At 43.1% G+C, this 14,141-nt stretch overlaps 1 protein-coding gene across 1 annotated transcript in view; it reads left to right on the top strand.

Moving 5' to 3' along the window:
• The window catches only part of SEL1L3 (SEL1L family member 3), a 103,053-nt gene that overhangs the window by 76,309 nt on the left and 12,603 nt on the right, over positions 1–14,141 (top strand). The window contains exons 17-20 of the mRNA XM_076001150.1: positions 3,518–3,601; positions 10,540–10,630; positions 10,761–10,845; positions 12,179–12,288. Coding sequence (XP_075857265.1) covers positions 3,518–3,601; positions 10,540–10,630; positions 10,761–10,845; positions 12,179–12,288 — 370 coding nt within the window. The remainder of the gene's footprint in view (positions 1–3,517; positions 3,602–10,539; positions 10,631–10,760; positions 10,846–12,178; positions 12,289–14,141) is intronic.

The following is a 14,141-nucleotide window of genomic DNA, read 5'->3' as shown; positions in this document are numbered from 1 at the left end:
GTTATTTGTAGGCTGTAGTAATGGTGTACTACATGCGTGGGCAGATTTTCTTTCTCTTGTGGACTAGGGGAGATGGAGGTCTTTGAAATCCTTTCTCATTCCCCAGCCCTGTGGTCTTCTTAACAGCATGAATTGTATTGGGATGTCTGAGACGGTAGGTGATGTTTGTGGTAAGAGTCAGCCACACCCTGTATGATTTGAGTCAGTAGATACTATAATGGGCTATACAAGTTGTCCTCCCTGTCAGTAAGTGGAGATTGCTGGAAAAAGCCAGTTGTAGTGATGCTTTTTGGGACCTGTGACCAGCTGTAGTTAGTCAGGAGAAACACTCCAATGCCCCTAGGCAGGGGGTGGGGCCGTGGACCCCCAGAGAACTCATTCTCCACCACAGCAGAGGTAGGTGGAGTAGTGAGGCTAGGCGGGTCTGGGTCTGATGAGCCTGTGTTCAGGCTCCACCAAAGGCAGGCACAAGAGCTGTCTCAGCAGAGGTTCAAGGGTCAGCTGCCAGGCCACTGTGGAAAGCCACCGAGGAGGGGCTGAAGTAGCCCCACCAAGGCAGAAAGTCTGCTTGTGGGGGAGGAGCAGTATAGGATTCACAGACTAGCTGTCACGAGTGGGTTTCGCTCTTCTTCCACTCCCCTGCTCTGCAGGTCTCCTTCTGGCATCTGGCCACACGCAGCAGCCCGGAGCGGCAGAGCTCCCCAGCAGTGCTATCACAGGCTGGAAGCTTCTCTGCCCAGCATCCTGCCCCAGACCAGAGAGCGGCTTTCCTGTGAGGGGAGGGGTGCTCCGCAAGTGCACTGCAGCTCAGACCCACACTGCATTTGCCTTTTAGTTTCACCTGTGTGGGTTCCCTTGCCTTCTAAGATTAGTTCACAAATCTCCTCTCCGTGCCCCCCGAGCAACACAATTGAGTCCTGGGGGTATGGGATCTGGCCAGCGGACGTGTCCTCTGGTCCCGCAAGTTTACTCCCTGACTGTGCCAGAGAGAAGCATGCTGGTCCCAAGTTGCCCATATAGTGCTCAAGCAGGTTTAATGTCCCTCCACTTTGGAATAGACTCTGCTCTACTGGAGCAGCCAGGTGGGCAGCACCAGGAGGGCAGGCAGGGAGGGAGCTCAGAGCTCGAGAACCCCGTGGTGCACTGCAGGTCTTTAAGAGGAAAGGCGTGAGCTCTGCTCTCCGTGGAAGCCTCGGTGTGGCAGGTGCACCAACGGAGGGGAAGCAGCCGCTTCTGAGAGCTCCAGCTCAATCGTCCCTTTGGGCACCCATGCCAACTCATGTGGGAATTGCCACTGCTGTGCTGGCAGCTGTGGGCAGGGGAGGGAAGGAGGAGGAGAAGAGTCTGCGTGGAGAAGAGCTGTCCACTCTGGTCCCCTTTGTCCCAAGGGACTCCCCTGATTTGCTGCACTCTCCTCTCCCCTGAAGGTAGCCTCCCCTGAATGTCCAAACTCTGGGATCACACAGGTCCCCTGTGGCTACCACAGTCTTGGCAGGAGTTGGGAAATGTTTACATGAGGCAAGTGACAAGAAAACTGAAGGTCTGAAGCTGCCCGGGGAGGATGAAGGTGCAGGATGGGTGGAGAGGCAGCATGGTGCCTGCCGCCTTGGCTCGGGTCTGTGGCGAGGGGGAGCAACCTCAGGGGCTGGTGGCCCGGTGCCCTGTTCTTGAGAAGCTCCCAGTTCACTGGTGGCAGCAACTTTTGGGCTCAGGAGGGTAGAGAAGTGCTCTAGCAGCTTGGGAGCGTATACTTTGCCAGAGTTGTGCAGGAGGAAAAACTAACACCCACACCTACCCTTCCCACGGAGTTATAGATTCCTCAGAGGCTGGTCTCTGCTGAAACCTTACTACTTCTTATTCTGCTCCACAGCTTCTTCCCATGGAATCTCTGGTAGTTTCTGGCACTTTTCCCTCCAAATTACACCTGTGCTATGTTTTTGTAACTCAACACTTTTCCTTCTTTCTGAGACAATCTGGTGACCGATGTCTCCAGTCAGCCATCTTGCCTCCTCTCTCCAAAATGTTTTTCCATAACACATTTGGGATCAAATCCAATCTTACCTGACCTCAGTGAGAAAAGTTGACTTTTGAAGCTCTTTATTATGGTTATTTAGAATATTTTGCATGAATATGCATGGGTTTGCGTGTTTGTTTTAAGCCTCTTCCCAGAAGAAATCATCATGTTTAATGGATTTTCATGTTAACCTTTTGTTATTGATTTCTAGTTTAACTCTGCTGTGATCAGAGAACATATTCTGAATGCCTTCAATGCTTTGAAATTTGTTGGGCCTTGCTTTATGACCAGTATTTGGTCAATTTTGGCATATCCTCCATGGGTCTCTTCAAAAGAGTATGTTCTGAACTTGTTAGGTACAATGTCTACGTATATGTCAGTTATATCAAGTGTGTTAATTATATGGTTCAGATCTTCTCTATCTTTTCTGACATTTCTTTTCTGCTTATTATGTCAGTTATTGAAAGAAGTATGTTAAAACCTCCAACTATGTGTGTTGACTTACCTATCTTTATAGTTCAATATTGCATTTATAGTTCAATCTTGAATTTATGTTATTGGATCATATAGATTTACAATCACTCTGCCTTTCTACTTGACCCTTTTATCATTTTAGAGTGTCCTCTTTATCTCTGTTGGTGATTCTTGACTTAAAGTCTATTTTTTCTGATGTTCATATAATTATACCAGGTTTTATTCTTAGAGTTTATATATTTTTCCATCCTTTTATTTTCAATGTTTCTCTATTCTTTAACTTCAGTGTATGTCTCTTGTAAGCAACATATAATTAAATTTTGTATATTTTTATTCAGTTTGACAATTTTAGTTTTTTAATTGGTATCCTTAGTCCATTTAAATTTAATGTAATTATGGATATGTTTGGTTTTAAATCTACCAGTTTACTATTTATTTCCTATTTGTCCCATATAGGTTTTTTTTTTTTTTTGGTGTGTGTGCCTTTCTTTCTCTTTTCTTGCCCTTCCTTTGTATTAATCAAATATATTTAAAAGTTATTCTATTTCCCCCTTCTATTAGCTTATTATAATAGTTATGTGTTCTTATATTATTCTTGTAGTGGCTATAAGTCTAAATATTACAACAAACTGATTCATTACTAATAAACCCCTCCAAGATAAATTAGTGGACAGAAACAAAATAGAGAAACCTAACAATAAACTAGTAAACATTTCAATAGAGAGAGTACTAGAACTCTTGGTGAAGATTACAGTTTTCCGAATGGGTAGATATTTTTAATTATGTACCATCCATGTCATTGTTTCCATAAACTACAACACCTAAGCATTCATAAGAAAGGGCATTGAATGAAAAGCTTTCAAAATGCATTTTATTTACCTTCTTAACATTCAGTTCTGGTTTGTTGCTCTGTAAAAATTCTAACAAGCAAAATATTCCCCAAGTGGGATTTATTGGGATCATATGAAGAAAAAAGTGATTATTAAGTTTGCCACAGTTTGCATATTTTCTATTCCCTTTTCTTTTCAGATGGGCAAAGCACGTAGCTGAGAAAAATGGCTATTTGGGCCATGTCATTCGCAAAGGCCTCAATGCCTACCTGGAGGGCTCATGGTAAGCTTGGGACCCACATGAATGAACTTTCGCAGTCCTTACCTTTTAGTCTGTCAGTATAGCCTTATGAGAAGGAGTCTTAAAATGCAACTGTAAGAGCAATTTGCAGGGAAGTCACAGCTTCCCAGTAATGATATGCAGAGTATCACAGACTGATTGGCTGTTGATTGGAAAACAGCATTTCCATGTTTAATTATACACAAAAATTTGTTCTCTGTTGGGGGGGAGCATCCACATTCATCAAGTTGAGAGATACACAAATACATTGACTTCTCCTTCCTTCAGGCTGGTTCCTTTTGGTTTTAGAGCCTAGAGACAGCAAAGGGGATCTTAGGTGAGACCCTTCACTTCTCACTTCCAGGCCACGGGAAGTCCAGGATTTCCATCTTGTTCCTAGGAAGAAGAGAGATCAGTGTGTTTAAGGCTCACGGTGCCTTCTTTCAGAGGCATGTTACTACCTCTGCCAAGACCAGGAGCCTGGAATTGCTGGAAGTCACTCACAGTGCCCAGGGTCACAACCAGACAGATGCCCCTTCCTAAACTTCTGGTGAAGTTAGCAGATTTCATCCTGTCCTGTATGGGATGAGACATGGCACATGAGGACTTATAAATGCCCCCTGTTTGTTGTTACTTGGGACACCTCTCCACACTCTACCTGAGTAGTTTGTTTTCTTCTGTCGGTTCTAGCACTCCACCTTCATTTTCCCTTGGGCCGCATTTTCTTGGCCGGTTTATTGTCTCAACTATCGAGTATTTCCGTCATCACTAAAAAAGATATGCAAATCAGCATATATCCCCTTGGTCCACTGCCTCAAAGACAATAAAGCAGACCTAACATCCATCACACTCTTATATTTTAATTAAAAATTAAAATATAAGTCCAATAGAATGCCATTTTTCTCTCTTACTGCGTGGCTGCACGCATGACCAACAACTAGCATCTCAAGATTTTAATCTTAAATTAGAGCATGTGGAGGTAATGAGCCCAATGAAAGCAAGCACCAAATATAAATGTTTATTATTATCCTCCTATGAAAGTTTATTATCTGTGGCCTCACTTTGCACAATTGCAAATAATTTTTTTTAGGGAAATCACTGTTTCCCAATTGTAAATGTACCTTACAATTTTTGTGGTGCTTTATCTTGTTTCCCAAGTGAACTTCAGTTCCTAAAATTCCCAAATTTGACTTTTAACTCATTTACTACTTCTCATCCTGCCAATCTCCCACCCTCTGCTCCCTGCAAACTTCTTAGAGTGAACTAAGCATTCCGCTATCACAGTGTTTATATGTGGGTTTTCCCACAGGGAGAGCACACCTGCAAAAAACATCTGCACACACATACCCCCCCCCCCAAGATGTCTGACACAGTTTTTCCCATAAAACGAGTGTAAAAGCTTAGCGTTTTGGCCTAGTTTTGAATTTACCATTGCAAAGCACTTTAGCTAGCACATTTAAAAATTTGCTATGAAGGGCTAGAGGAATTAAGATTTTTGCGGCTTGCTCTCTCTCTTACAATACTTAGTCACAACATGGGATTTCTTTGCCGTTATTGTTGGGAGAGGAGAACTGAAGTGTGTCCCGCACCGTGTGTGAGTTTTGATTCAGTCCAGCAGGTTTACTGAGTGCGCTTAAATGCAAGATGCCTCTGTACGCCTCAAGGGATGCCTCAAACATGGCTTGGGGAAATTTGCTGCCTCACCTCTTCTGCTCGCAGCTTCTCCTCCGCCCGTGTTCTATCCGATCCCTGAGCCTCTCTGCTCACTTTCCCCTCTGCCCAGGAACCTGCCTAACTCCTCACTCCCTTTCATCCTCCCGTGAATTTTGAGTGATTTCCTTACATGTCAATTGCCCCGTGACTTGTATCCCAATGCCCGCACCTGGGGCACCTGGGAAGTGCTTGGAAACTACTGAACGGGTGAACTAAGGCAAAGAGAGGGGACAGCTGTGACTCGAGGGCCACGAGCAGCACGTGAAGAGGGCTGTGGATTCTGCGGAGGAGAAGGTGCTCCCTGGCTTGGGAAGTGCAGGACAGCATTCGTGACGGGCGGAGTGGGTGATACGGCCTGGAAGGATGGACGGAACTTGCACTTAGCAATGCAGGGAACAATGTTTATAGTGAAGGGAACTCTAGAAGCAAAAGTAAAGAGATAGGAAAATTCTGGGTGAGTCTAGAAAATTTTAAGCCTTCCAGTTTGCCTTGAGGTTAAGAGTTGAAAGTAATACATAAGGAAACCAAAAAGGTGCTACTTTATAGAATTTTGAGTGGCAGGTTATACATTTGTGAAGCAGTGGGGAGCCATTGATAGTTTTGGAGAGGGAGTGGCAGATCCTGTTTCTAAGCTGCTTAACCGAACAGCTGTGTATGATGAAGAGAAAAGAGAGTGCAGAAAGGGGAGCCGGTTCAAATCCAGGTAAAAGGAGCTGAGCACTGAACTGGCATGAGCCAGTGAGCGGCTTTTCTAGTCTTTCGTCATATAATCGTTGATACATATGAAATAACATGTGATGTAATTGTAAGTTTCAAGTCATAAAAATAAAATGAACAGGTGAAAACCTACCACCTTCCTTAAGAAAACGAACATTGCCAGTTCTGTTGAAGCCCCTGCATGTCCCTCCAGATTAAATCTCACCCCCACCTCGGTACCCGGAAGGAACCCTTACCCTATTCTCTGGTTGATCCGCCCCTTGCTTTCTTTATGTTTTGCTGTATATGGATATATTCCTAAGCAAGGTATTTGGCTTGGCTTATTTCTGACCTTTATGTTATTAAAATCATATCATATATAATTCTTCAAGTGCTCTTTTATATCATGTTTCTAAGAGTCGTACATTTTGATGCATGTACCTGTAGGTCATTCATATTTACTGCTGTAAGAGACCACAACTGATTTACCAATTCTCCTGGTAATGCATGTTTGGGTTCGTTTCTTTTTTCTTTTTTTTTGGTTTGTAAGAACAGTGTGGTCATGAGCATCTTTTATGTATCTCTTGGCACACCTAGGAAGAGTTGCTCTAGAACATACATTTAGGAGTGTGGACTCTGGGTCATTTTGGGGACTCCTGTCCAACCGTACAAGACAGTGCCAATTGTTTTCCTAGGTGGTTTTACCCATTTACCCTCTGCCACCATGTATACATTTCTGTTGCTCCATGTCCTTGCAAACCTTGATACTGATGCTAAGTGTTGTTAAAGATGAGTCTCAGCCTGGATTGGAGACCTCTCAGTATCCATGGGAAGAAGCATCTAGTATCTATTCCGTGAGAAAATCTTTGTCAAAATATATCTGGGGCAAAATGCTTCTATCCCTTCTTGCTCTCTAAGCCTGTAGCCCTCCCCCGGGGGTTAAATAGGAAATATAATATATGTGTGCTGGCCTTTTCACACCACAACGTGATGATTTTTGGTACCATCTATTTTGCTGTAATAGAACTAAATTCATCCATCAATGTCTCCCGTCCATCTCCTTTTTTCATTTTTGTGTGAGTGAATTTATTCCGGACGTTATTTTCAAATTACATGTGTCAGTTTGATGAGCTTGTGCTTTTCTATGTTGTTCCAAGATTTATATGGGGTGGTTTAAAAGAGGAGCGTGATTGAGAAAAGGGCTTTTTGCTGTGTCGGCATAATACAGAAGATAACGCCGTCATGCCGCAGGCTGTCCTCGGACACCAGAAGAAGTTAGGGAAGGAAAGGCCAGCTGTCGGGTCTCATTTCTCTCTGGCTTCCCCCTACATGTGTCTTGTCTGCAAGCTATGTGTTTTATTGGCCTTTGTCTTAAATATACCAAAAATACTTAACCCAGGAGGTTAGCCAGATTATAGCGGGCTTGAGGCAAGACAAGTAAGCATGCGAAGTTTCAGTTGAAAGAGATTCACTGTTTTGCTATAGAGCAGGGGTCCTCAATTCCACTGAGACCTTAGAAGTTTTTTTCATCCTTCCAATCTGAGCTGCTTCAGGCATTGGCAGTAAAAAGCACAGAGAAAATAATATAATTGAGAAACTGCTCAGAGGTACTCAAATTCACAATTCACAGCAAACAGCCAAAGGAGTGATTATTAAGATGTGTCATTATAAAAGTTCTAGAAATGCATGCACTGGGTCTGAAATGGGAGGGTAGTAAATGTGCCCCTAAACTAGTTCTTGTCTCTCAATCCCCTTCTCTCTTGCACCCACCCAACCCCATCCCTGTCAAAATGATTGTCTGGGGGACAATTTCACTTTAATGCATTGCAAATAAGGCTTGAAGCTCCGGTTGACTTCCTAAACCTTAAGGAAATTCATGGAAGGACAATAGTTTTGTGGCTTGTCTTTGGGCCTCCTGCAATTGGCAAATGCTGAGTAAATGTTTGTTCCGTGAATATAAGTGTAGAAATATCTATAATTAATACTTCAGCTGTTTCTGTTGAAACACAGTAAAGAGAAAGCCAAGTGCTGGGAGGCTAAATGTGGGTAGGGTTTCTGCGGAGGCATGCTGTCTCGTAAGTTTCAACAAGCTGAGAAAGTCTGGTCTTGGCTATGCAGCCCCTCCCTGGGGCTCACACATCAATATCCGCAAGTAGGTGGTGGTGGTCTCGGGGTGCACAGGTGCCTGGTGATTGATTCTGCAAGAGGGAAGACAGAGTTTCTGGGGATTTCTGTTTAGCACTTCTGTAGACATCAAGTACCTTTTCAGACATCCCTTTTTGATGGATTTCAGTTGCTTCCTCCATGGAAATGCTTGAGAATTCTATGACATTTCTTCTTGGTTTATATGATAAGTGGACAGTGGAAGTCTTCGATAAAACTTGTTTCTTTCTTCCCTCCTCCACCACCAAGATAACTTAAAATCCAGGATATTTTCTTTATGAAGTTTATTGTAGTGGGTGTTTTTACAGAGAGTGTCAACCTGCATTCCCTCCACCCCCCATTCTAACAGCCAGCCGACTGGTTTTCCACTGTCCAAGAAAAATTCATTGTATTACATTTTAGTAACATGAGCCACATGGCAGCCAGTTATGGCAGTAGAAGGTGCTGGCATGATATTTGACCTTGGGTTGCAGGTCTACACCATCTCCTTCCCTTATTGATCCTAGGTGGAAACTGAGGCACTGGCATAAGCCTGAGTGTCTCCAAAGACACTTGAGATTGTAAGACCATAGGAACAGGACCTTGTTGCAAACTGATGGGGACTTTCCACTGGGCTTCCTTTGCAGGCCCTCTGTCTGGGGTCTTGGGTCTGCCCTGACAATTCTTGCAACCCAACTTGATTTTTGCGGCTTTGTTAGAAAATCCCCAGAGTCTTTTGTGTTGTTGCAGCTGCACTTGCAGGCTCGTTATCTGGCCTGCCTCTGCAGGGACACTGCTTAGCCGACCTCGTCTCGCTTTAGCATGAGTCATGGCTAATTGGTCAGCTGCCTTAGGTATTGCAGAGGCTGAGAATTGGCTCACTCAGCAGCCATGTGGCCCGTGACCTGCAGCATGTCTGACTGTCCTAATTTGATCCCCAACACCTCTCTCCGTCTCCAAGGGCTGGTCTGCCAGGAGCTGCTTTTAGAAGTTTAGCACCGATGATTTCAGAATCTTCTTCCCTTACTCACCCTCACCCAATCTTCCCCCGCCCTTCCCTAAATCACTTCCTAGGTGGAGCTAAAATTAAGAAGTTATTAATATCAACTACTTAAAATGAAAGAAAAAAAAAGCTTTATGAACAAGTACTTATGGTTAAAATAGAGTTTTACTCTTAAACTGGGTAACATATAGAAAATCAAGGAAATCAGATAAGTAAAAAGAAGGAAATAAAAATTACTTGCATCCTCACCACTCAGAGATAAGTATTGTTAGCATTTTGGTAGATAATTTTTAAAGTTCTTTTTTTCTTGATGTATATGCATATGTATATGTGTGTATATATGTGTTCAGCTTTATTTTTGTTTTGCAAAATGGGATGCATTGTTTTATACCCTGCTTTTTTTTTTCACTGAATGGAAAATTTTGCATAAAAATTTCTCTGTGTTTTTTAATACTCTTCCACGCATCATTTTTAATGGCCACATTTGAAAGTGGCTGCATCATGGGTTAATTTAACTAATCACTGATTTTTTAGATCTTCCCAGCTTTTTCTGTCCATGTAAATAGCTCTACCATGAATTCTGTGGCAATAGCATCTTTGCACATGTCTCTGATTGTTTCTTTAGAATAACCCACACACACACAAAGGAGAGCTGCAGGGCTGAATGGTATATGCATTTTTTAAGACTTTCCCCTCCTGTCCTCCAGAACCATCTTATTAATTGGCCCTTGAACTGGCAATGGTTGTAGGAATATGTTCATGTCCCCAAGCCCTTGCCATTATTTCATGTGTGAATCTTGTGCCACTCATTCAACGGATGAAAAGTGGACACTCGTTATTTTACAATTATTCAATTACTAGTGGTGTCGAATATTTATTTTTTCAAATATGTTTTGGCCATTGGTCAAGCCCCTTGTAAACTCCCTCTCCTTTGCCAAACTTCTAATGCACAACAAAAGCTCAGCTTTAATTGAGCTTGTTCAGAATCCTAAGCCCTATAGAGCCTTTCACAAAACAGAGGACTCTAAAGCACATGGGTTTTTCTTAATACCACTTATCTCCTCTAAGTGAGGATGGAAGAAGGATTCGAGGACTGAAGACTAATAGACAACTCCCCAGCCAGTCCCGACATACCACTCAGCCAGTAGAGGTAGCTGTTGCATCAACTAGCTCTCAGCCTTATCTGTGCGTTCAGCCTTTAAGATAGAAAATAAATCAGCGCATGCAGTATTTTTAACAGTATTTATTTAAAAAAAAAATTCATGATTTTGTGGTTTTTAAAAAAAAAACTGCTTATTTTGTGCCCTCTTATGTTTGAATATAAAGCTCTCTGTGAATATTAGTAAGAGCCAGTATATGAAATTTATTATTAATCATCTATTTTTAGGCATGAAGCTTTGCTGTATTATGTTTTAGCAGCAGAAACTGGAATTGAAGTGTCACAGACAAATTTAGCACACATCTGTGAGGAGAGGCCAGTAAGTAAATGTATTCTTCTCCAAGTAGAAGCTCTGAGGTTAAGGATAATGAATTGGGTTTTTCAGAGGCAAAATTGGTCACTTGGCCAAAATATTAATGAATTAACTTTTTCTCCCCTTTGCCCCTTAGGATCTTGCCAGGAGATACTTGGGTGTTAATTGTGTTTGGAGATACTATAATTTCTCCGTTTTTCAAATCGATGCTCCTTCATTTGGTATGTATAGAGAAAAACGGGTGCAAAATTGAAGCATTGGCGGCTTTTAGTCTTTAGTAACAGGGAACATCTAACAGCTTCGTGTGAAGTGTGATATTTCTAAGCAATTAGGAAAGAAAGTGAAAAGTCTCTACTATTAAGATCGTGGCTAAATGCTGCTCTCAGCCTCCCGCAAGGCACTCTCCTCACCCACTGCCCCCTCGTGTGCTTGAACCCATCATTTCTTCCCAGTCAGTGAGAGTTCAAAAGAGAAAGCTGTGACGGAGTGATTTCCTGGGCCAGTCCTTCCCCTTTTTGCCTCAGATGTATTCTGGGCTTCCTCTGCTGTGCTCCGCAAGGTCGGGGGCCGCCTCCAGGAGGTTCAGTTCCCGGACGCCTCTGCCCACCGGCTTCTGATTAGTTTCAGCCAACAGGAGGCCCTGGCAGGAGGCTGCAGGAGGGGAGCAGAAGCCCAAGTATTAATTAATGTTTCTCCCCTTCTCTCTGCTTTGAACTGCGTCTCTGGCAGTGGCTGCATTTCCATGGCCCCAGCCCCTGCCTGGCAACTCCACCCTCTTTGGTTTCAGCTCCCAAGGGGCTCTGGGCTCTGGTGACATCACACCCACCCTCTGGCTCCCCAGCCCTCGGGATAATAGTGGCTTCCTCATTGCTGATCTCTGGGTGACCGATTGTTTCCCATTCGTCTTTTCAGCTCTTCCAACACCCTGGTAACTACTTCCCCAGGGTAAAAGTCCCTCTTTTGAACTATCCGAAATGGATTCTTGTTTTTCTGATTGGACAGTGCATGATACATATACTCTTTTTTTTTTCGGCATATTATGGGGGTACAGATTTTAAGGTTTCAATAAATGCCCATTTCCCCCCCTCCCCCCACAAGTCTGAGTTTCCAGCATGACCATCCCCCAGATGGTGCACATCTCACTCATTATGTATGATACATATACTCTTAAACAAGTTTTTTTCTCAGAAGGAAAATAAAATCTGTGGCTAAAACAAATGAGAGACATCGAACACGGGCAGCAAAATTTCAGATGTGAAGTGAAGTGCCCACAACAGCCTTGGCCGATGGGGCCACGAGGCTGCAGCCTGAAAGTCTCACAAGCTGCTATGTAGGAGAGTTACTTGGCAGAACGGAAACCGTGTCTAGAAATAGGGGTGCTCAGGGCAAAGCTGTTTTTTTTTTCTCCTCTTGACACACCAAGGCAACATAAAGATGTTCTGTTTTCAGATTCGAATAGGCAAAATGCTCAGTCACGTGAGTGGGCCAATGATTTAAAATGAAAGTCTGAAATAAAACCACTTGACAGATGCCTCTGTGCTTTGTGTCCTGCAGCATATTTGAAAATGGGAGACCTGTACTACTATGGCCACCAAAACCAGTCCCAGGACCTGGAGTTGTCCGTGCAGATGTATGCCCAGGCCGCGCTGGATGGGGACTCCCAGGTAAACGGCAGCACGCCGGCTGGTGGGGCTGCCCGCGTGTGAGCTTGCGAGGCCTGGGGCCTAACGATCCTTTCCGTCTCCGTACACCGCACAGTCCACAAGGCATTGCTCATCCATGTCACACACCCTACGCAACAGCCCTGTGAGGACACTGGCCTTAATGGTGACCTTCATTGAAAATCCACTGTGCTCCTCATACAATTCTCATACAATCCGGTGGGGGGTGGGGACTATTATACCCAGGTTATAGTCAAAGATACAGCAAGGTAATAAATTGTTCTAGGCCAAAAAATCAAGTAGTAAGCAAAGCAGCCAGAGCCTAAACCCAGTCTCTGGCTCCTAACCTGAGAGTGTTTCCACCAGATTCTATCAGACTGACTCACCAGGTAGAAACTTCGGGAATTAGAAGCATGCTCATAGTAGGAATTGGTTTGCTTGTACAGCTAGACCAATGCCTACGTCAGTGAGACAACTTTTCTCTCAATGACTTTTTTTTTTTTTGAAGTTTCTTATTTTGAAATAATATCAGATTCATAGAAAAGTTGCAAAAAGAGTTGGGAGTCTCTGTATACCTTTTGCTCAGTTTACTCTAAGGTTAACATCTTTTATAACCACAATGCCAGTTGTCAAAGTAAGAAATGAATGCTGGGATGGTATTATTAACTACACTTCAGACTTTATATGGATTTCACCAGTTTTTCTGCTAATGTCTTTTTTCTGTTTCAGGATCCAACTCAGGATCCCACATTATATTTAGTTGTGATATTTCTTTCCAGTCTTCTCCAATCTATGGCAGTTCCTCGGTCTTTGCTCATCCTCATGACCCGTGATACTTTTGGAGAGTATTGGTTGGGTGGTTTATAGAAGGTCCCCTGATTTGTGTCTAAATCTATTCTCATGAATAGACAGAAGTTACACATTTGGGGCAAGCATGCTGTAGAGGCGCTGTGTCGTCAGGACGTTGTGTCAGGCAGGGGCACTTGATGTCAGTATGTCTTATTATCTGTGAGGTCAAGTTCAATCGCTTGGTTAGGGTGGTTTCTCCATCGTAAAGTCAGTATTTTTCCCATTCTAACTTATAGAGACCTTAGGGAGATGGTTTGAAACTATGCAGATCTCTTGTTTCTCAAACTTTTACCCACAAATTTTAACCGATCTTGCCTGCAGCAGTTATTATTGCTGTGGTGTTCTAATGACCGTTCTCTATTTCCCTCATTCCTTCTCCATTAGTTAATTGAAGTTCTACTGCAAGGCCCTTGGGGTCATTTTCGTGATGTTGGAATGGCTGTTATCCTCTGTATGCAACAGGTTTCGGTGAACACAGAATAGAAGTTGGAAATAGAATCTGAACACAGAATAGAAGTTGGAAATTCATTCCTACCTGAGTCTTGCCCTTTTTTTTTTTTTTTAACGGAGGTACTATATCAGAGCGGTCATATACCTGGGTTAAAATCCCATGTCTCTCTCACTTCACAGCTCTTTGTGCATGACGAGTCACTAAATCTCTGAGTGTCCATTTGCTCATCTGTTAACAGGGGTAATAATAGCAGCTACCTCGTAGGTCGTGAGGATTAAATGAGACGTTCGGTATAAAGCTCCGAGTCCAATGCCGGGTACACTCAATGAACATGATCTATTCTATTATTATTCCTCTGGAATGAAGTAGAAGTTGCTCCTAAAAGGATTTTCTGTAGAAACAAACTCTCTTTGATTGTATGTCCTGTCATTTAAAATTAGGCCTGGATAATTTTTATTTTGGGGGAAGACAATGTTACAAAAGCAATAAAGAATAATTTTTTTGCTTTTTTTTTTTGTAAACATGGGGATCTCTCTATGTTGCCCAGCTGGTATAA

Source organism: Microcebus murinus, chromosome 3, assembly GCF_040939455.1.
Source record: "Microcebus murinus isolate Inina chromosome 3, M.murinus_Inina_mat1.0, whole genome shotgun sequence".
Taxonomy (NCBI): Eukaryota; Metazoa; Chordata; class Mammalia; order Primates; family Cheirogaleidae; genus Microcebus; species Microcebus murinus.
The sequence above is the reverse complement of the archived record's forward strand: the minus strand, read 5'-3'. Positions and strand labels throughout refer to the sequence as shown.